This window comes from Lissotriton helveticus, chromosome 3_1, assembly GCF_964261635.1.
Source record: "Lissotriton helveticus chromosome 3_1, aLisHel1.1, whole genome shotgun sequence".
Taxonomy (NCBI): domain Eukaryota; kingdom Metazoa; phylum Chordata; class Amphibia; order Caudata; family Salamandridae; genus Lissotriton; species Lissotriton helveticus.
Genome location: NC_136061.1, coordinates 1,662,428,115 through 1,662,450,921, shown reverse-complemented (window position 1 = coordinate 1,662,450,921; position 22,807 = coordinate 1,662,428,115). Strand labels below are relative to the sequence as shown.

General features: G+C 43.9%; 1 protein-coding gene across 1 annotated transcript in view; it reads left to right on the top strand.

Moving 5' to 3' along the window:
• Positions 1-22,807, top strand: part of IQCB1 (IQ motif containing B1) — a 378,653-nt gene that overhangs the window by 110,382 nt on the left and 245,464 nt on the right. Inside the window, exons 8-10 of the mRNA XM_078682448.1 lie at positions 740-912; positions 4,378-4,487; positions 13,978-14,087. Coding sequence (XP_078538574.1) covers positions 740-912; positions 4,378-4,487; positions 13,978-14,087 — 393 coding nt within the window. The remainder of the gene's footprint in view (positions 1-739; positions 913-4,377; positions 4,488-13,977; positions 14,088-22,807) is intronic.

Sequence of the window (22,807 nt, the reverse complement as noted above, 5' to 3'; positions counted from 1 at the left end):
GCATTACAGTTGGCAACAATTCAGCCGTGGTGTTTTGTTTTCCTTTTGAGCGGGGTAGATGATGATGATGATGATAGATGGTTCTTATAGGTTAGGGATCATTTATCTTGAAATATCTCTTTATTGTTGCAAACATGTTTAACATGTTTTTATTGAAACGTTTGCAGCATACATCATTTGTATCTATGACAGCAATTGCACAATCACGTTACAGTAGAACTCTAGAATTCACGTTATGAACTGTTTCGTATTGGAGCTTATGCAGTGAGACATAAAAGAATTTGGCATTATATTAGGAGTCAAAATAACAATCATTGTTTCTGATTTGCGTCTAGTTAGTCAGCAACCCAAGCGCATCTCCTCTCTAAACTTCATCGTCATCATCATCAGAGTTTTCTAGATCTTCCTCTGGCAACGGCTCACACAAGTCCCCCTCTGAAAGTATTCCATGGTGCCCAGATTTTGTTCCATTTGCGCGGACTTCCCCTGCTTTCATATACTGTGCGTTCGGTTACCATGATTAAATCCATGTTCCTGCACCACAATGCTAATGTGGGGGGGGGCTGCCGTGCACAAATATTTATTTTGCCACATTTCATTTGTGATTACCTTTCATGGTCTCAGTTTCTTCTACATTTTGAATAACAGCACACATCGCAAAGTCTCCAGAAAAATCTAGTGTTCTTTCTTTACTTTGGTAATAATGAATACCCTTTGTCTTTTACTTCTTTTCTATTAGTTCTGTGTTGCATCACATGGACGAGCAAATCATTCAAGCAATATTGGATGAGCTTATTTATAAGTTATCCTCCAGCACCAACCCTGTGACAGGAAGTGCTGCAACAAAAGCATTGTTGCTCATAGCAGAATCTCATCAGCCAATTGTGCTAGTACTGGACGTGCGCTACAAAGGTATGTTTGTCTTCACAGAACACAGCAGACAACCTAATATGCCGCAAGTAACTTTGGTAACATATGCATGTGCAAAACAATGGTTCACTCCAGACTAATTTGTGATTCAACTACAGGATAGACAGTGACTCAATCACTAATTCAATGTATTATTTGTTAGAACATTTGCCTGGCCTTAGTCTATTCAAAATGCATATTTAATAAACAGTAGTCACACAAAATGAGCGCTAAGACAAAAACATAAAGAGTCAAAGATGTGCTTAATGTCCTCAGTTATCGCTCAAAGAAAAATTCAAAGTACAACTTCAAAGGTGTATATACAATATTACAAACAATTATGCTCCGCAGGGTAGAGCCGGATAAGACAAGTACTATATTTTTTCATGTTCATACTTATTCTTTTTTTGCTAATAATTATTGTTTATTGAAATTGCATTCAAATAAAATAGGAGACTGCATAGTGAGTGTCCTGCTCAATAACCTGGTTGTTGGACCACATATCCCAGTGATCAGTGCGGCATACAAGAAGCGCCTTTTAGCTGCTTTCCCTACGAACCAGATCTGATAGAGACTTCTAGCTGTAGATTCCTTACCTTTGACTTTCCCAGATTTCAGGCTCGATCTGCAAACATTTACGTGCGCCATACCCCTGCGTGACATTCGAAGCCTCCGTTAGGCTCCGCATGACACTGCCGGTGTCATTAGTGTTGGTTATGACATAGCTGTCACCTATATACGTGCCACACAAGCGAGCGGATGCCAGTTCTTTTCTACAGGGGCTCTAAATACATTTGTTCCTGACAATTCATTACTTGACACCATTCGTCATGCTTGGATGACAGTCGGACTCCTCATAATTCCAGTTCTTACAGCCATCCCTTAGTTGGAGTGTGAGTGTCTTCATTCCAGGGGCCGTTTTTGGCGTAAGAACTCGTCTTTCCCGCTGGCTGCTGGGTTCCCACAGGCACCCTGCTGGTTGGTGCTCCACGTGGGAATTGCTGGGTATTGATCATACAACCAGCTTATGGAAAATACAGCTGAGTCCCGTCGCAGACCTGTGCGATGCATGGTTAGAGCCGCGCACGCTGGTTTTGGCACACTGTACGTCCTGCCTAGTCTTATACTTTTGTTTTACCCGTGACTTTGCCTGATTGCTTGTTTATTCTAGGCAGCGCATTTTTGTTTCCCTGACAACACTTACAAGAGCATGCTCACAGCATGCTCACAGACGGAGCAGTGCCTCGGGCTAACAGCCTACTTATTTATGCGTGCATGCTTTATTTAGGTCGAGCCTAGAGCCAGCGTGCATGCGCTACTCTGTGAGACTTGTTGTGGTTGAGTAGCGAATAGAAGCCCTGCCCACTCTCCGCCCATATTTGCCATTGGCTTGTGTCATTGTCCGTCCTAAATGCTGGATTCTGATTCGTAAATAGGCTTGTTAGTCCATCCTTAGTACCGCCTCCTCTTTATTTGTCACCTCCCTTGGCAACTGGCCCCTTTTCTTCGGTTATCACACGGTATGTGTTATCGAGACTGTGAGCACTGTTTTCTTTAACAAGGTTCTCCTATTGCAGGCACGACAAACTTTGTTGCCTTCTTTATCCGCCCCACTCTCACTCCTGTAGTCCGTGTCTTCTTCCCCCGACTGCCGTCCCTCCAATTGTCTGTGCCTTCAAAACACCAACACCCACCCTCCCTCTCGTTGTCTGTGCATTCTCCCCCCCGCCCGTCCACCCGTCCACCCGTTGTCCGTGATGCCTACCATTTGCAATGCTATAGGACTTGCGTAAATGAGAGGCCTGGTGCATTACAAATGCTTGTCATTACTATGTGAGGCATCCATTAAGCCTCTTGATTTTCTACTCGTCTGGAGAGAGGTTATCGCTGGACTGTTTATCATGACCCTCGGATTTCAAAGCTGCCTACTTTGTGACTTTTACCAGCAGGGCCGGACTGGGAACCAAAACCGGCCCCGGCAAAGTGCTCGGCCGGCCTCTGCCACCCCCCCAGCCCCCTACCCCCCCGGGGGTTGGGGGTGCCGCCGAGCTCTTTGCCAGGGCCGGTTTTTGGCCGATTTTGTTACAGGGCCGATTTTGCAGCTATGCTGCAAAAACGGCCCTGTAACAAAATCGTCCCCCAGGGGCCCAAAACCGGCCCCCACCCGTGCGGCGCACCGGGGGATTACCCGGTGCCCGCTACGGCCAGTCCGGGCCTGTTTACCAGTACTTAGGGTGTTCTTGCCCAGACACCCCCTCTTTCTCAATTCGGATTCCTTTCTTTTCTGATGTTTGATGAGGAATAAAGTATCCAACTCCTGTTGCCTGGAGTAGCAGCCCTTCCTTTGATGGGTGGTTGCATGTGTGAGTGTTAGAGATGGGAGCCATATGGTATAAAGGAAGCTCAATGTATGAAGAGTGGCCTTTTATATATGCTGGTTAACCATTTCCCCATTGAGAACTCAGCTGGACAGGTTGCCTGGTTATCTTGGTTGTTTTATCCACTCTTCCTTTCCCCTTGGGTGGGCAGTTCTTATTTGTCCCTCAGGGGAGGGGAGAAGGGGAGTGGTCAGACTGTCTTTTCTCCATCGCTCCTGTTGACTGGCTTACTCAGGTTAGTGGTTATGAGCTGACAGGTTCTATCCATGCCTTAGAGTAATGACAACTGAGTCTGGCATGAACTATTGATTTGTATGTGTGTAAAAGGGTATGGGTGGTCAGAGATGCCAAAGAGGAAGAACTTTGCATCAGCATAACTGGGATCTATAGATGCACCTAGTTTAATGCAAATAGTATTAAAACACAGAAGGTGGTTTATTGATGAGATTAAATATTTTTAAAAATGAAAGATCAAGAAATGTACATTTCTTATTATTTAATCATTCTTTTGGTTGCAGCATTTTGGAACTAAATGAGGAACCTTGGGGATGCAATAGCCTGTCCACTTGCCCTTATCTTCATTTCCACAGAGGAGTTGTTATTTTTTAGTAGCACTGAGGGTGAAGAAATCTAATGTTAATAGGTGAACACTGTATGCCTACAGCCAGATTCACCTCCTTCATACCCTCCATTACCCTCTCTGACACCAGCATAGTTAGAAGACATTGTATGATTCGGGCTCATGTATGCAGGTCTAGGCTGAGGAGGGAAAAATGCATGCATTCACCCCTGCCCAGGTCTGGATCTAAGGAACATTGCGCTTTGTTTGTTGATAGGTGTTCCCATTTAAAACAACAGAGGAAACTCTGCTGAACATGACTAGATAGATGAAAAAGGTATGTGACAGGTGATAGATTTGTACACCAATCAAATATTAGATTTACTATTAATTTAAAGCCATTTACCTTAAAACAAAATTGTCCACCCCTTCTGACTGGATAATACCAAAACCCGCTCCAACATGTAATTCCTTCTATGTGAAACAGGTGTTTGAAGAGAGCCGCAGTCATATTTTACTTTCTCCTTCCAGGACTGCAAACACTTCTCAGCAGACAGTGGACTGGGAAAGGGTTTGGTCGAGAACTTGGGAGACTTTTGGATATATTACGCTTTGGATCCTACCAGCAAGCTGAAATGCAGGTACCAAGTACAAAGGGGAAAAATAGCTGAACTTTTAGTTCTTTTTGATAATGCCTTTGTATGTTTTAAAAACACAACATTATTAAAAAGGGCATGGTATCTGACATCTTTGTTTAAATATTTTTATTTAAATGTTATAGTTTTTTAGAGACATTGAAACCATTGTTTAAAGGCCAGAATATGTCCTTCTTAAACTTTCCAAACTACCACTATGACCAGGTTTTGCATTGAAGGATCCAAATAAATATAAACATGTAACCCTCTCTCTGAAATTGAGGACATGGGGCAGGAAATTGTTCCTGCATCCTAGAATTAATACAGAGTGGCATAAAAAGCTGTGGTAAACATGAATATATCGAGCAGTTAAAGATCCTTTTGAGATGATGGATTGCAACACATTTAGCCCCTAGTTTTCTTTGCTTGCTCGACAACCCTGTTTTTTTGGAACTCTGCTGTGAGTCTCACTGAGTCTGTAAGCTCTGTCAAAATGGATTAGGAGTGCTAGCTCTCAATGCTGCCTTTTAAAATCAGATCTATTGCTGCACATCTGGGGTAAGAGGTTCTCGATCGATTACACATGCCAGCATACAAGCGACTTCTGAGAAAGTTCAACTTTCTTTGAATTTTTAATGAGAAGTGACTCTTCTTTTCAGGGTACACACCTCCTGTGGATCCTGACTACTGCATTCATCTTAGTTATAATATTTGAGTTCTAAATAATTCAGCTTTGGCTACATGCTATAGACGCTTCCCTGTTTCCTTTTGTAAATGACCAAGATGGCTTTTGATGCGATTGCACTTCAAGTTTTGAGTTTAATATTGCATGATCATTGCCTTGACAAACTCAGATTTAAAGGAAGAGAATTTCTGAATTAAATCATAACTGGTTATAATGAAGGAGCCAGTGATACACTTTCTGGTATGAGCGGCCTGGAAGTCCCCTTCAGTTCTTCCATTTAGGATCACACAATTTATTCCATGCAATGATTTCAGTAGCATTTTTCCGCATTTGTCTTCCTTAGCTTTAGGTGGAAAGATGGGGTTGGGAATGGACTAGGCTTCCAAATCTTTTTTTAATGGACTTTTATTGACATTTCTTAATAGAATAAAGAGTCTGCAGAATAAGCACTCACTTTTGGTAGTTTGATTTGGATGCATTGTTCTTGTGAGAAAAACAAAAAGGCCACCTTTGTCATGGCCCTTCCTGACTCTTGCAGCAGAAACATTAATAACGTAGTAATTGACCCAGTCAAATGTAACTACAGACAAGGTTTCTTGGAGACAGATGATTGCTGGACAGTAGTGCATCAGGCTATTCAGCTTATATGTTTCCAGGTTGGCCAAATTCCAGGGGATGATCTCCAGGTTATCGCTTAAACTGAAGCTTGGAGTTACTGTTCAATTATTTTCATTTACATTCCTTGAGAACTAAGACAAGGAGACGTCAGTTTTTGTATTATCCATTTTGGTCAGGCTTTGGTTTCATATCTGCCTACCTCATTGGTCAATATGTACTGTGAGAGTGTCCACAGAACCACTATCACGCTCATGGCCATTTCAGTTGCACGGAATGGCCAGGAGATTGACTCCCCTATCTGACGCCTGCCTTGAGAACTGTGAGACAGGAGACTTATAGGGGCTGATTATGAGTTTGGTGGTGTGGGAGCGGACCGTCATGCTGGCGGCCTGCTCCCGCACTGCCAAATCCTTGGTTGCCAGATTGCGAGTTTACCTGTGTCTGGCGGGCTGTTTTTGGAGTTTCCACGGTCATGCCTCTGAAAATGGACATTGCAATGGGAACGCCAAAAACAGGTCCTGCACAGCATGGACTGTAAAGTCAATGCCATGCAGGGATTGTGGTGCATGCACAGAGGGGGGCACATGTCGTGCCCCCCTACATGCACCCCAGGGTCCAGAGGCACAAGAGGGCCCGTAGGGCCCCCTTTGTTTCTTCTCCACTATTGTTTTCATAGAAGAGGAATCATCATGAAAACTTTGGCGGAGAGGAAACTCATAATATGCTTGGCGGGTCCGCAGCAGTCCTGCCAAGCATATTTCTGCCTCTACTCTGCCATGCCACCGCCAGGGATTGGCAGTTCCCTGGCGGCGGGCATGCTGCAGTGGCTGTCTGACCACCCTACGCGTAATGGGGCAGTCGGAGCGCCGGTGAGGGGGTGGCTGGACCGCCATGCCTGCGCGAGCCTATTGAAGATGTCAAGCTGGACAGCATCAGGGCCTTGGTCCTTTTTAAGAGGACAACATTTGAATAACTTTGCATACCTCATCTAATTAGAAAGTAATGGGAAAATTAGAGTAGTCAGTCAAACCACCGAAGGATGTGAAATTAGGCACATCATAAATAGATTTCAAATGATTGACCCAATCCACAGGCGAAATAGTGGGCAATAAGGCATGTTCCACTGCTGGCCTGAAAATCGGACGGTTGACAATTTCCCAAAACTTTTAGCTATCTCTCAGGCAACTAGCTGGCATAAATTCTTCCCAGGCTTCCTCTTTCAATTGCTTCTTGCGCTCCCCTAGAATGCTTTTGTATCAGGCAGACACCCATTTGTTATCTCTGAGAACCGTCTTTACTGCCGCCAAAAGTACTCTGTTAGCCCTGAAGCATTTAGCATCAAACCACTTTTAACATTACTAGTACTTATTAACTTGGGAGGTATATTACGGGTGATAACTTTAAATGATTTTACAATACTGTTAGCAGCAAAAGTTATATTTAAAGATAAATCATCTCAGTCCGACATAACAAATAAATCTCTATGAAATACTTCTGGGAGTACTGTGCTCAATCTCAATCGCCGGCCTTGTTAGGTAAGGCTCCCACTAAACAATGCTAAACGTGCTGCGCATTCGTGACTGGGGCCCAGTGTAAAGAAACTGATAAGGGATTGTGGTCACTTAATATACTCTAGGTCAGAGCTTTCCAAACTGTGTGTCCCGACACAGTACTGTGTCGCCTGCAAGTGGTGGGTGTGTCGCAGGATGAGGCACTTAGCACATAACTGCTAATTAGGAGGCATTCCTTTGAAAGAGTGTCTCTGAGTCAGCCACAGCAGCGCAGACTCCGAGACACTCTGCTCTGGTGGGTGGGGGGGGCGGGAGATTCACAACAAAACCCCATTAACAAGTAAATCGTCCTTTAAAGACTTGCGAAGTACTCTGCGTGTGTGCCCGGGAAGCTGGGCTGAGGTGCCATAGGGTGACAGGCAGAGGGAGGGAGACAGTGAGATAGAGGGAGGAAGACAGGGAGAGAGAGGGAAACAGAGAGAGGGAGACAGAGGGACGGATGCAGAGAGATTCAGACAGAGGGAAGGATACAGAGGGAGACGGAGACGGAGAGGGAGACAGACAGAGGGAGGGAGACAGTCAGGGGGAGGCAGAGGGAGACAGTCAGGGGGAGGCAGAGGGAAGGAGGGGGAGACAGTCAGGGGGAGGCAGAGGGAATGAGAGAGAGACAGACAGAGGGAGGGAGGCAGAGGGAGACAGTCGGGGAGGCAGAGGGAGACAGTCAGGGGGAGGCAGAGTGAGACAGTCAGGGGAGGCAGAGGGAGACAGTCAGGGGAGGCAGAGGGAAAGAGAGGGAGACAGTCAGGGGGAGGCAGAGGGAAGGAGAGGGAGACAGTCAGGGGGAGGCATAGGGAGACAGTCAGGGGAAGGCAGAGGGAAGGAGAGGGAGACAGACAGGGGGAAGCAGAGGGAAGGAGAGGGAGACAGTCAGGGGAGGCAGAGGGAAGGAAAGGGAGACAGATAGGGGGAGGCAGAGGGAAGGAGAGGGAGACAGACAGGGGGAGGCAGAGGGAAGGAGAGGGAGACAGACAGGGGGAGGCAGAGGGTGGGAGGCAGAGGGTGGGAGGCAGAGGGTGGGAGGCAGAGGGTGGGAGGCAGAGGGTGGAAGACAGAGGGTGGAAGACAGAGGGTGGAAGACAGAGGGTGGAAGACAGACAGGGGGAGACAGAGGGTGGGAGACAGAGGGTGGGAGACAGAGGGTGGGAGACAGAGGGTGGGAGACAGAGGGTGGGAGACAGAGGGTGGGAGACAGACAGACAGACGGAGACAGACAGAGACAGACAGAGACAGACAGAGACAGACAGAGACAGACAGAGGGAGAGAGGGAGGGAGAGAGAGGGAGGGAAACAGAGGGAGGGAGACAGAGGGAGGGAGACATAGGGAGAGAGAGGGAGGGAGACAGAGGGAGAGAGAGGGAGGGAGACAGAGGGAGAGAGGGGGAGCGGGACATAGGGAGAGAGAGGGAGGGAGACAGAGGGAGAGGGAGGGAGACAGAGGGAGGGAGACAGAGAGCGACATCCAGACAGAGGGAGGGAGACAGAGGGAGGGAGACAGAGGGAGGGAGGGAGGTAGACAGACAGAGACCGAGAGATAGACCGAGAGATAGACAGAGAGACAGACGAGAGACAGACAGAGAGACAGACAGAGAGAGGGAGGGAGAGAGGGGGAGGGAGACAGAGAGTGGGAGACAGAGGGAGGGAGACAGAGGGAGGGAGACAGACAGAGAAACAGAGGGAGGTAGACAGACAGAGGGAGACCGACAGACAGAGACAGACAGACCGGGGGAGACCGACAGACAGAGACCGACAGACAGAGACAGACAGAGGGAGACCGACAGACAGACAGACAGACAGAGACAGACGGAGACAGACAGACAGAGACAGACAGAGAGAGACCGACAGCGGGAGACAGACAGAGGGAGACAGACAGAGGGAGACCGACAGAGACAGACAGAGGGAGACAGAGGGAGACAGACAGAGGGAGACAGACAGACAGAGACAGACAGAGGGAGACAGACAGACACAGACAGACAGAGGGAGACCGACAGACAGAGGGAGAGAGAGTGAGGGAGATAGAGGGAGAGAGAGGGGTAGGGAGACAGAGGAAGAGAGATGGAGGGAGAGGGAGGGAGACAGAGGGAGACAGTTACAGAGAGAGAGAGGGAGACAGAGTGAGTGAGAACCCCCCCACCCCAGAACCACCCTTAGGTAGTTTGGGCTCGCTACGCTACGTTCGCTCGCTACACTGCCTTACTGTGTCCCAAAATGATGCATCTCCAAAAAGTGTGTCCCCAACATAAAAAGTTTGGAAAGCTGTGCTCTAGGTAATCTCGAGCTTGGTTCACAGATCAATCAAAGGGGGGGGGAGAATAAATAAAAATAAAATCAATATCACTGTTTGCACCACGACTGGTAAAGGTAGGAATAAACCCTGCCGGAGAGGTGACCATATCAGGAAAGAGTATAGACTAAGTTATGCTCACCGAAGAAAGAATTCATACGATCCCCTGCAGGAGTATGTGAGAAGTGCAGGGGTTCTACAAAAGGATTACTCGAGTCACCTGGCTGATAAAAAAAGACCTATTTATATAAGGGTGTTAATTAAAATCACCAGCTAGGATGACTAAACATTTTTTTCCCTCGACATGATTTGGGCAATGTGTCAAAAAAGCTTTTAAGAGTCTCTGTTTAACTGGGATTTTCAGGCTGGGAGGGTGCATTTTAAAAGTTAAATACCTACAGGCTAGGAGAATTAGTAATTTCAACTGAACAGGTGCTAAATTAGGAGAACCGGTATGAATTGTAGACACGGTACATACAAGGGTTAATAAACCAAAGTAAGAAGTCCTCCCCTAAACCTCCCATGAGTGGAAGGAACGGTAGTAACAGGAAGAGAAAGAAAACCATTAAAAAAAGTCAGAAGCTATTTCCCATGTCTCTTGCAGACATGCAGTGTTTAAATTGGCAAAAAGTAGTGAAGGGCCAAATTATCCTTCTTGCTGGTGATACCTGCTATGTTCCAACTGAATGAATTGATATCAAAAACCAACTTGTTGCCCTTAGAGTCAGCCAAAGGTGGGGACAGACGTCTGTCAGCAGGATTGGGCGTCAATCTTTAACACCTAGAGAGCTTTATGGAGTGAAACGGTTAAAGGTGGAAACATTAACCTCTGGCAAGGATGTTGTGATAGATACTAAAGGGCCAGTGGAAATAGCTGTTGAACCTATAGACCCCCTTAAAACAGGAAGGAGAGGTTTCAAAGATAACCCAAAGGAAACACAAAAATACCTGCTTTAGGCACAATGCTAGATGATAGCTGAGATAACAAATACGCTGCTAATTGTGGGTTATCAATCTTCACTAACACACAATCACCATCCAATGTCTTTGGTTGTGATCTAATCCAAGAAAATCTTCTGGCCATAAGAATTTCTTTAAACAGAGGAACACTACAGCCCACTCTGTTGTGCAATCATTGTACCACTTTGTTTTTGAGTGGACCTTAATTTTCAACCGCATTTGACACCTGCACTGGGACATTTGCCAAAATATTATAGGGTGTGGCTGATGGTGGACGTTCTAAGTTGTAAGGCCCAACATGTACTAATGAGGGGTTATTAACTGTTAAAGGATTAAAGTTTGTGTGGTCAACAGCAGTAGGGGATCTTGTAGCTGAATTCTGAGGATGTAGAACTTCTATCCTTGCAGCAAGGGACATACCTCTTGCCGGAATAGGGCTGTGGGTAGTAGGGCAAGCAGATTGCGGAACCAGTGCCTGAACAAGCGGAATCCCAGATTGAAGTGAGGAAACACAGTACCCCCTCCGCTCAGTTATTTAAAATTTTAGAGTTGTTGGGGCAGCGCTCTGATACCCTCACGGGTCAAGTTCGCGCTCTATAAGACACCAAAATAAATAAATAAATAAGACCAGATGTCCCCACCTCTCAGGCCTTTTATGTGACAACGCCACAAGTTGACCCTTCAAGTTATTCATTGCTCCTTCAATTTTAGCAAGTCTAAGCTCACAGGAAGAAAAGGTAGAAACAACCAGGGATTCCAGCTTCTTGGACAACAAATCCACAACTCTGCCTACTATATTGTTGGAAAAATTAATTGCCATTGGACAGGATAAATGGTTGCAAAAAGAAGGCTAGTTCTCTGCCTTGAATGAGGGCCCTTAGTATGTCTTTTCTTCAGTGGCAAAGTGGGCCTAGTCCCACCCAAGATGACTCTGGCATCAGCAAAACTAGAGCCCCCCAAAATGTCCTGAGAAAATGGGGCCAATGTACCCGAGGAAAACGAAGGGTTTACAGCAAAAAATGTAGTGGCGCTTACCGGTGTGCCTGATAAACTCATTAGGTCTGACTTTAATGACTGCACCCAATAATATTGTGTTCATCGTACGTCTGGAGTATTGTGGTTTTACGGTTCAGGTTTTACTCTGATGCTACCTTTTAGAGTGTATCACCATAGGAATTTCCATCTGCCATCTTATATATATATATTTGCAAGTTACTGTGTAGTATTGATTAGTGTGTGTGCTATAAAGTATTTTTCCTTTTCATAAGAAATTATACTGACTTGATGGTGATTTATTAAGTGTTATATGTTTTGCTTGGAGAGCTGTGTCACTAGCCACATCACCTCCCTTTAGTAGGCCTTGTACTGCTCTGCCTCACTACCCAGAGAGTCAAGTACTCCCCAGGGGTATTTTGATCTAGGGTCGAACTGTGACAAAATAAAGTGGCCCCATTAGAGAACTAATTAGCTAAAAAGTGTCGCATGTTTGCAAATTTGGGCAGTTTTGGAATTGTAAAGATTGCTGTTTCAGTGTCCTGCAAGGTATGGGATACTGCATGGATTTGAGCTTGGTGCCGGCAATAATTGTTTTAATTCCAGAGAAATCAAGAGTAAAAATAATTCCTGCAGACTATAAAACCGGCCCACAATAGGCAAACAAAACCGCCCACACACTAACCTGTCAGTCCAGCTCTTCGGGCAGTGCCTGATGGCCCTAGAGGCCAGTCCCACAATGCTTTGATCCCATGTTGGTAATTTTTTTTTTTTGTTGTTTTTTTTTTTTTAGAGTTTTATATAGCGAGAACTAGACCCGAACCGAATCAGGTATCAGAGCGCTTTACATAGTACCAGTTACATTACATGAGGACACACATGAATTTTTTGTTAGGCACGGGGAGATTAAGTGATTTGTCCAGAATCACAGGATGTTTTTGTTTTTAGCGTCGTTACCGAGACTCGAACCCAGGTCCCCAGGTCCGAGGTCGAACGCCCTAGCCATTACTTGTGAAGAACCCGCATCATCCCCAACTAATAACGCACTTTCTGACATTCCCCAAGAGCAGTGTCCTGCAATAATCATAACAAGCGTTTGGTACATGCTCCTAGTGTTCAGACTTAAGGTATCTAATTTATTTATTTGGGGTTTCAGACGTGCAGACAGCACCCTTGTGAGGTCAAAGGACATGTCATCTACAAATAAACTGGGATTGGATCAGGGCACACATAAGTTCCGTAGGTTGTTCCTCATATAGGATTCCGACTCAACTTAATCCAGTGTGCTGCAGGTTTCCCCAGACTAGGATTCCTTCTGGTTCAAAGGAAAGTGAATGTAATGTGGTAAAGAAACAGAATCGGGCTATTGGTCTAAGTGAAGGGGGTGACCCTCACATTTGCTCCTTGGAGCAATTCTTAATTCTGCTGCAGTGACACCTAAACCAGGAACATATTCCTGCAAACTGCATGACTGATACCAAGACTGAAGCCAGCACACACCCAAGACTTACATTAGGGTGCTTCCCAGGGCATGTGCTACCAACGAAGTTGGTGGTTGTATGTGGTATGCGACTCGTCATAGGTCTTGCACTACTTTAAGAAACACCATTTCCATATAGGCTATTTTGTGGCTCCTAGCAGCTTCTTGAACTTTCCCTCACAGAAGTGTGAGAAAAATCTCAGATTGTAACCAAAGTTTGATGTTTTCAGGGCTTTCTTAGTAAGAACACATTGTGGGATCCATGCAAGTTACACCAACGTGTACTCCCTTTGGTGTTTAGTTTTCAGAAATGTATGGTTTGTTATTTGGAACCAAGTAGCTGGCTCAAAAAACCTGGCACAGTGAAGAAGTATTTAAAACTTCTAATGTCTTGTAGCAAAAAAATAAAGAAAAGAACTACAGGATGAAACAATAGAATACTAAGGATGTACATGACTATACTGAGTGTGCAATAATTTTTGGTGATAAGGATTGTCAACAACAATCAATAAAGAAGCTGACCTTTCTGCTTTCATCAGGCCTCCAAACTGATTACAAATGGCAAGCTCTACTAACTCTACTCTGCTGGTGAACCATGGTAGTTGGCAACAAGGCTGTAATTGAGTGAGATGTTTCAATTCACTTGCACATTCACATGTCACCCAGTCTTTTATACATATTTTAACTGTCCATTCAAGTATAATTTGCCATATAAAGAAGACTAGTTTCCTTTTGTTTTAACTACTGCACATCAATCATTATGAATGCTGTTTACCTTTGTAAAGGAAAGATACCTCAAAGTACAATGCAGCCAATTGAAAAATTTGAATTGGCTGAAAAGCAGTTAGTTGATAAACAGACAATTTATATGCTGTTCTTTGACCTCATACTTTTGCTGTTTTGTTGCAGAAACTCCATCATGCCGCATGTTTAATACAAGCAGTTTGGAGAGGGTTCCGTATGCGGAAAAGGCTCAGGAACTTACCAAAAGCTGTGTCTTCTCTGCAGAGAAGTTTCAGGTGAAGTAATCGGTTCTCGAATAGCTGGAACCTTCTAGCGCTTTGTTGGTATATTTGCAACCTCTTTTGTGCCTTATGCAGATGTGTAAAGCACTGAGCTTATATCTGGAGGCGCCACTGGAGAGAATCTTTACACACATTTCACTTGGATATCAATATGTTAATGAAATAACTTATTTTTATAAAGCAGTCATGTATAAAAAGATTGGCTTTATGAAGAGACTGTCACACGGAGCACCCCGTCTTAAAACCTTTAACAAGTTTTGGTGGCAAGATGGCACAGTGAGATAAAATACCTGCTACAGACATCTGCTGTAAACTGTAGCTCCTGAGTTCAAAGCCCAGTCTGGTCAACTCAGCCTTCCACCCTTCTAAGGCCGGTAAATCATCGACTACTACTTTTTATTCCTCTCATAGGGGATTTCTATGTATAGTCATAAGCACTGAATAATCCCGCCCACATGCGGGAACCCTGGAGCACTTTATCCAATATATCTTCTTAAGTGTAGATGTTCACTTTTCTCCGGGAAATCCTACAGAATCACTTAAGAAAGGAGGAGACTATAATGGGCAAGTTCTTCATTTTGCAGATAAAAGAGGTTGCCTGGAGAGGTGTCTACACATATTAATGCATAATGCTTTTATAAAACAATTCAAATGTCTTTCACAATCCCTTTTTTAGAAGAGTGTAGAAATTAAGAAGCACAAGACAATGTAGTCTCATAGGCTGCCAATACAAGAGCTGAAAATAGGCATGGTGTCTTTAAGGCCCCAGAGACCTCCAGTATCCAGTCATGCATGGCTAGAGGCAGTTACTTCAGTTCTTTTTTAGGTGAAGAATGATGATAAATATAAGGGGGGAGGAGGGAGGGTTGCTTATGACTTATCATGGAAATACCCCTTCAAGAGAACTGAAGTTACAGGTAAGAAACTATTTCTTCTCTCGTTGGGGATTTCCATGTATAGTCATAGGCACAAAATAGAATAGCAAGCCCATACCTGCTTATAGCGGTGACAAAAACAGAGAGTGAATTGCAGAAGCAGTTTAAGCAAATAGAGTGAGGCCTACCCTACTTTGGCATCTGCCCTAGCATCAGAATCAAGGCAGTAATGTTTGATGAACGTGCAAATAGACTTTCATGTAGCTGCCTTCCAAATCTCTGTAATGGGAATATTACGCATTAGGGCAGCGGTGGCTGCTTTACCTCTACTGGAATGTGCTTTTGGTCTGGCATCGAGTGCTTTATTAGCTTTCTGATAACATAACAGGATGCAAGAAACCATCCATCTTGAAATGGATTGCTTAGAAGTGGCTAGACCAGTGCAGACTGGACCAGAATTAGTGTATAATTGGTCTGATCTGTGGATGTCGCGTGCTTTATGGAGATACAATTTTAACACTCTCCGTACATCTGAAGAATGAAGATCTCTCTTAGGCTCGTGTGGATGGATTCTGAAAGAATGTGGGATTAGCATGGAAATCTGAAACTACCTTAGGGAGGAATTCTTGGTGAGTTCTCATAACCACCTTAAAAGAATGGAAAACTGTGTAAGGTTCGTGAGAACACAAAGCTTGGAGCTCGCTAACCCTCTCCTGGCAACCTTTTTTTATCTGCAAAATGAAAAATTTGGCCATTGTAACCTCCTCCTACAGGCTGCTTAATATTTTCTCTCTTAAGTGACTCTGCAGGGCTTCCTGAAGAAAGTCGAACATCTACACTTCAGAAGATTTATTGGATAAAGTTCTACCTGCACATTGGCAGGACTAATCAGTGCTTATGAGTGTAATATAATGAGCTATGTAAAAAAAAGCCCTCTTCACTGGACATAAACATGGATTTTTATTGGGATGGGAAATGTCCCTTACATGTTAGATTGAGGTGCACCCCTGTCCTGAGTTACCCACCTGCAAGTGAATCTGGTATCAAGATTTTCTTTTGGGCCTACACTTGCAAAATCCTGTGTGTGCTGAGGATTAGGCCCAAAATTGACCATGAGACACAGACGCTGTCTTCCAATTCAATTGGAAAATGCCAAAAGCATACTCCTTTACTGACAGAAGACCACTGCTTTATCATGGTGCATGCACATGAGTGGTGGTAGCAGCATTCTGTGTATGAATCCATAGTGATTCAACAGTCCTTTCTCCCTGTTGCAAGAAAGAGAGCAATCCCTCTGTCCCACTCATCCAAAGTTCTGCTTGTGTATCCTGCCCAGACCCTGTGCTGGTAACTCTGTGTGTTTGTCAAGTGCATATTGTGTGTACAGTGCCTACTAGGAGGACTCCATGTTGTTTGTGAGTGTGTATGCTGTAGCCAGTGGGATCTATTGAGGATTGCTCTTGGTTTTGACATGGCACAAGACAGAGGTATTGATGCAGCCTCCCCAGGGAGTGGAAGTGTATTGCCTGCATTCCTGGCCTTGAGGATGTAGCTTCAGACACTGACGTGAAAGGGAAGGAGAAAGGGCTGCCTTTAGGATGTGCCCTATTTGGCATGGAATTGTTGGCTAGCCCTCTTGGAGCACTGGCATTTGGGTAGTGGTAGTAGAATGGGGGTGAGTCAGCAGATTCAGTTGTAAGAGGAAGGGAAGTTTCTAGGTAGGGCCTGGACCATTTGTCTTTTCATGAGGGGCCCATCGAGGACGGTTGATGAAAAACAGTTGCAAGAATTCACACTTATTGTGCCTATGTTATGGGCACTCCTACTTGGATCCATCATGATCACTGCTTTTGGGATAGCTATCAAATTACACGAAGAATTGCCTGCAATGCAGAAAGAAGATGAAGTTAGGAAAAGGAACCCCCGTCCAAACCGGTTCCTGAACTTTATATCCACATCCACTGTCTGAAAACTATTTATAGAAGTGGGGCTTAAACCTTCCTACTTTGTTCCACTTTCATGACCAAAGATGGGCTAATCCTCAGAGTACTCAAGGACCTGTGCATTCTAGGGCTGGTATCGCCAATAGCCAGGTAAAAGGAACATTACTTGGATTTGGAACATCACCTTAAATCTGCACATCTTGCTGGAACAGTTGTGGGTCTGCCAGAGATCTGCTTAGTGAGAAGGCATTGCCTTGTCCTACCGAATCTGCCTTCCCAAGAAGGAAAAGACCAGTTTTCAAGTCCTGGAGAGGAGCAGTCCATAAGAAGCAGACTTGCTTGAACAAGAGGGTCTTCCAATGTCACTGTATGGCTATGAATCCAAGTTCATAACCAACAATTCACCAGAGCTTCCAGTACAGTGACAGCCACAGCAGACTGGGGACATATGCTGATTATGCCTTCATTGTACGTGAGGATCTGTTCCTGCACCAAGGACCAGTAGAACAAGATACCCCCTGCAAGAGCTGTAACCACTTTCTCATGTGCCGTATCTGAGCCTCTGCAATCTTCAGTAGCTGAAGCAGAGAAAGAGGTATTGCCACTGAAACAAGCTTCAGTGACCCCTTGCCCCATGCAGACAATAGCTGCACACTGGGGCTTGGAAGTTCCAAGTGTGCGCTGTAAAGCAACAATGCCGTAGAGACATCAACTCTGAATTGTCTAAACAGACTTTGGTGGACCTTTACGAGATAGCTGCAAGTCACATACAAAAACTGCATACTCCAGGAATACGGACTGATCTAGGGTCACAGATTACAGGAAAGCTGCTCTGCTTTACCATAGTGAACCTGCAACTGCATTTAGGTCTAGGACTTTGGTTCTGTATGTAGTGTACCCTATAGACTCCGCAGTGTGCGTCCCAGTACATCTGCTTCTTCTTTATGAACTTTATTACGTTTTGGTGTGTCTTTTTTCTTGAAAGAGAAGCACTGGGCTGGACATTCGCTTATAGCTCCTTATGTTTGATTGCTTGAGCATTGAGGCTGTTAACCCGTACTACAAACTGACCCCAGGATATAAATGATGAATATCCCCAACCATATTGGTTGAGGCCCAGTAAACCGTGCTTGCCCTGTGGCCCTATGAACGGGTTCTGGAACTCTGGGTTGTTGATTTAGAAAGGTTCCATTAGGTCTGATGAATGCAATTACTTTTTGAGATTGCTTCTGTATATTGTTTTTTTTTATTTGAGGTTTTTGATGTTTTCATTCCTTTGTAGTATTTTTTGAGACTTTTGAAAAAGCAAGTCCATTTTAATTTAGTTGATGAATCTAACTAACCTACAAAATATCACAAATATATTTGTTCCCATGGCAAATCCTCCACTACTTGTAGATTGCTTACAATTCAATGGGCTCTATGGTATATTCTTTGAATGGCTGTCAAATTAATCCAAAGGTCTTTGATTCTTTTTCCCAAATAATCTCTTTTGCATTCCGATAAATATTAATAAATACAGTCTGCTTTAAACGTCCATATGGATGCAGAAAAACAAATAAAATTGTTGATGCATCTCCATAAAGTTCCTCCATACTATCACCAGAGGAGAAACCTTTTTAGCTGCGCGCTTTATAAAAGACACAATAATAATAATAATAATAAGCATCCCTTTATGCATTTGAGTTGTTAGCCCATCAGCGACGCGTTTGCGTCCAAACCAATGAAGGGCTGGTGGTCATGATGGAGAGGAGAGGAATCAGCATTTAAAGCAGCCAATCTAAAAGCCATGGTCCCCTGCAATGAGGTTTGACTCCACCACCGCTTCGTTTACCAAAGTGCTAGTTCAACCTTTATACGTGACAATCACAGAGAAGCAGTTCTAGAGAAGCTGGAGTCTCCATCTTGATTTTCTTTCCTGGCCTTTACTCCCTCCACAGACATACTAAAAATACAAGATTGACTCATCCAGGTTAATTCCTCGCATTGTTAGACATCCCTTTACTGAGGTGGGACAGAGTCAATTGGGCTCAATGGCAGATGCCCATTTTGCATGTAGGTCTCACTTCCGGTCTCCTACTTGCGGTCTCCTACTTGCATGCCCTGAGAGGCGAAGTATCACAGGAAGTAGTGTTTAAATAGACCTTAAAAGGAGAAAACAGAGGTTTCACCCTGTTAGAGATATTGCATAGGAGCTCCTTTGAGGCATATTGCCAAGAGATCAACTCCCCGCTCCCTGCCATGCTGATGAGATCCTGAAATGATGGTGATGTTTTGCACTGAGGCACTGGCCTGGAGCTTCGTTTCATGGAGCAAAGATGCACCAGAAGATTCTATGAAACTTAAGTAGATAATGGGTTGAATTAGGAAGGACCAATGAGTGGAATAAAAGGCTAGCCGATACCTCATTGGTCTCTCAGGACGGCCAAAGGGCTGTTTCTGAAAAGGGTGGGAGTGGAGATTGGAAATGGCTGTAGCTTAATAAGAGTGCACCGCTAAAGGAAGGGGGATGGTGTGGGGGCGGGAGGGGGGGGAGGGGTGTTGAAATTGCTTTTCATTCAGCTAGCTGTTTTTAGTTGCCATAAATAATGGCTACATTGGAAAGGAATGTAGGCATTGGTCACAGGAGGGGTCTTTAGAAGGACACTTCTTAGATGTTTAGAATATAACTGGATGGTGCAATTAAGCACATGCAATAGAACAAGCGTTTCGCTTCTGGAGCTCGGAAGAGAATAGGGATGCATTTTGAGGTTTTTTCTTGTTTGCAACAAGATATGTTCGGAAATTTGTCAGAGAGGACTTGGTCACCGAATTGCCAACACCCTCAACGTTTCAGAAAACAAACATTTGCAATGCAATAGGTCTTGCATTTACGAGAGTTTGAGCTATTGGAATTGTAAATGACACTGCCTTTTATTTATATGTTGTTTTAAAACCATATAAATAAAAGACATTGTCATTTGCAATGCCAATTGGTTACATTCTTGCAATTGCGAGACCTATTGCATTGCAAATGCGTTCATGCTATTAATTATTTTTTTAAAAGCTTGAGGAGAGATCAAGTCCTGCCTTCTTTTCCAGTCAGGACAAGGCTATTTGAGAAAATAGTGCTTGGAGGCTGTAATCGAAGCCATGTAACAGGGGGTGTCGCCATGGGAGGTTGCAAAATGACACAAGGCGGTACTAAGAAGGGACTACTAAGCCTATTGACCAATGAACCGCCCCAGATAACAGTGGGCAACGATACAAACTAATGAAAAATATGGGCGGAGAGTGGACGGAGCTTCAAGTCCCTACCTGAATACAGCATGGCTCGCAGATCAGCGCATGTGCTGCCAATACTCGACCTAAAAAAGGAAAGAAGTGTTCCACAAGGTACTGGTGACCTCCAGCACTGACACCAGCGTATGCAGAAGGAGAGGTGATCATTTTCAAAATAGTTTATTTTGGAGAAAGCTCGTGTCTGCATGGCATCCTTCCGCTCTATTACATTTTGGCAAGATTTTTCTTTAGGAGTGGCAGTATAAGATTGTTTTACCCAATCAAGTACAGCAACACTCATTTGAATAGATTTGCGGATCAGAATAAATAATTTGGAATTAGAAGTGATTTTTCTGGTAGCCACTCAGTAAGTGGGGCTGCAGAATTAAGAGGCATGCACGCTGAGCAGGAAAGTGTTGTTAATGCTACTGTCCCCAGCAGCAGGCATTATAATATCAGAAATCAACATTAATACATCAATACAGTGGAATACAGATATAATGTATTCTTATGGTGAGATGTTATGTGACCAGTAAATTGTAATAAGAAATTAGGGACAGACTTTTATGAAAGGATTACAGGAGTTTATGTATCATACTGAAATTCTGTAACTGTCAAAATGAACCTGGCTACTCACATTACAATAATAATGCTACAAGTCAGATGCTACCCTTAGTTTGAGACTTATCCAGGAGGAGAAGCTGCAAAAAAAGATTCAACATTTATAATATCCATGTTAACTAAAGCAAGAATACTTAGGCTTTTCTTTTACAAATTCTGATGGCACAAACACTTTTGCCACTACTGTCATACTGCAAGTACCTTTAGAATTGGCAGTCTGGAGCATTGGTGACATTGTGTTTGCTTGGTTAGAAAAGGCACCAATAAGTGGTCTACAAAATACAGTCTCAGAGAATAGGTGGTAGTACCATCCTAAACAGGACCTCTTTTGTGTCCGTGCCAGTACACTTCCCCTTGGTCTTGACTTGGGCCAGTGATAAAAAGGAGAATAGCCAGCCCCTGGCGCAACACTCGTACCTGTCATGACCTTGAAAAAAGATTGGGGTGAAGACAGCACTTATCCCATCTAGTCTATTTTTTTGTGTTTATTTATTGTGCTATTTATATATAGCAGACCTTTCACACATGGGCAGCAGAATGCTTCACGAAAACAACAGATTACATATACCTAGATATTAACACAGAGAGGCTCTGTCTATAGTTGTAGAAGAAACTGAATGTAAAATCACAAAACATTAAACCAGTAACAGTTGCAACCGTAGAATGTAGACACATTTCCTAGTTCTAGATGGAGTCTGAATAAGTGAGTTGTAGAGCTTTAGGAAGGCTAGGAGGTTGAAATTGCGCCTGAAATCTTCAGGGAAGCTATTCTACATTATGGGATCTTGACTGGAGACTGCTTAGTTGAGAGTTTTGGACACTTTTTCACAATAGGGATTTCAATAAGACATGTTGATTTACCTCTGGTGTATCTATGTCCTCCTTGATGTAGACTTTGCTCTGTGGGTAGGGCAGCTGACTGAGGTGTAGCATCTTGTGTGTTTGGCAAGATTTTTTGAAGTAGGTTCTAGTCTCAAGTAGTAGACAGTTGAGGTCTCCTAAAATGAATGTGATGCCATCTGATTTTTTGCTACCTTAACTAGGCTTTGCTGCAGCTACTAAATGGCATTGAGAGGTGGTATGGAGGCTTCAGAGAAATCAGCTAAAATGGCTAAGTCTGCCGGTAGGGTAGAAGGCTTGAGTTCCCTGCTGAGGAAAAGTTGGAACAGGTTAGGTTTACCCAGGTTAGATATATGGAGCTGCATAGTTATATTTTGTTCAATGATAAATTAGAATGATTTTTCTAAACGGACCAGTGTGAGGAACATACCAACAGAGGAGTATGTAAAGTCAGGATGGTATTGGTAGGATGGGTTATATTGAGCATAGGAGAAGAAACTCTGTTTTAGCTTGGTCTTGTTTAAGAGAGAACATGTTCATATCGTCCTTTAGTTTTACCCAGAAGGCCTTTCAAGACTGTTTCATGGGTTGGGGATTTTCAAGTAATGATAGTTATCATCTACATACTGAAGAATGTGTATTCCCTTTTCTTTTACCATGGAACCCAGTGCTAATAATTATTAAATAAGTTGGAGGATAATATAGAACCTCTGGTGCTCCCCACATTTTAGTGTTAAAGGAGATCTGAATGATTTCATCTGAACTAATTGAGATCTTAATGATAGGAAATGCGAGAACCATTTGACTTCAGTTCCCATCATGTTGGCTTGGATGGTGGGAAGGCTTTCATTGTTTCGAAAATCAAAGGTTAATAGTAAGTCTAGCATGAGTCACATCCGTCCAGGGTTTGAGTACGCCATCAAGTATCGCTAGTGTTGCGGTTTCAATGCTGCATTCTGGTTTCAGTCCTGATAAGTATGTTATTGATCCACGTATGTACCAGGAGTTTTATTGAAACAATTTTTTCAATGATTGTTCCCAAGAAAGGCAATTTGCCTTGGAACCCCTTGCTGCCGGTAGGGTAGAAGGCTTGAGTTCCCTGCTGAGGAAAAGTTGGAACAGGTTGGGTTTACCCAGGTTAGATATATGGAGCTGCATAGTTATATTTTGTTCA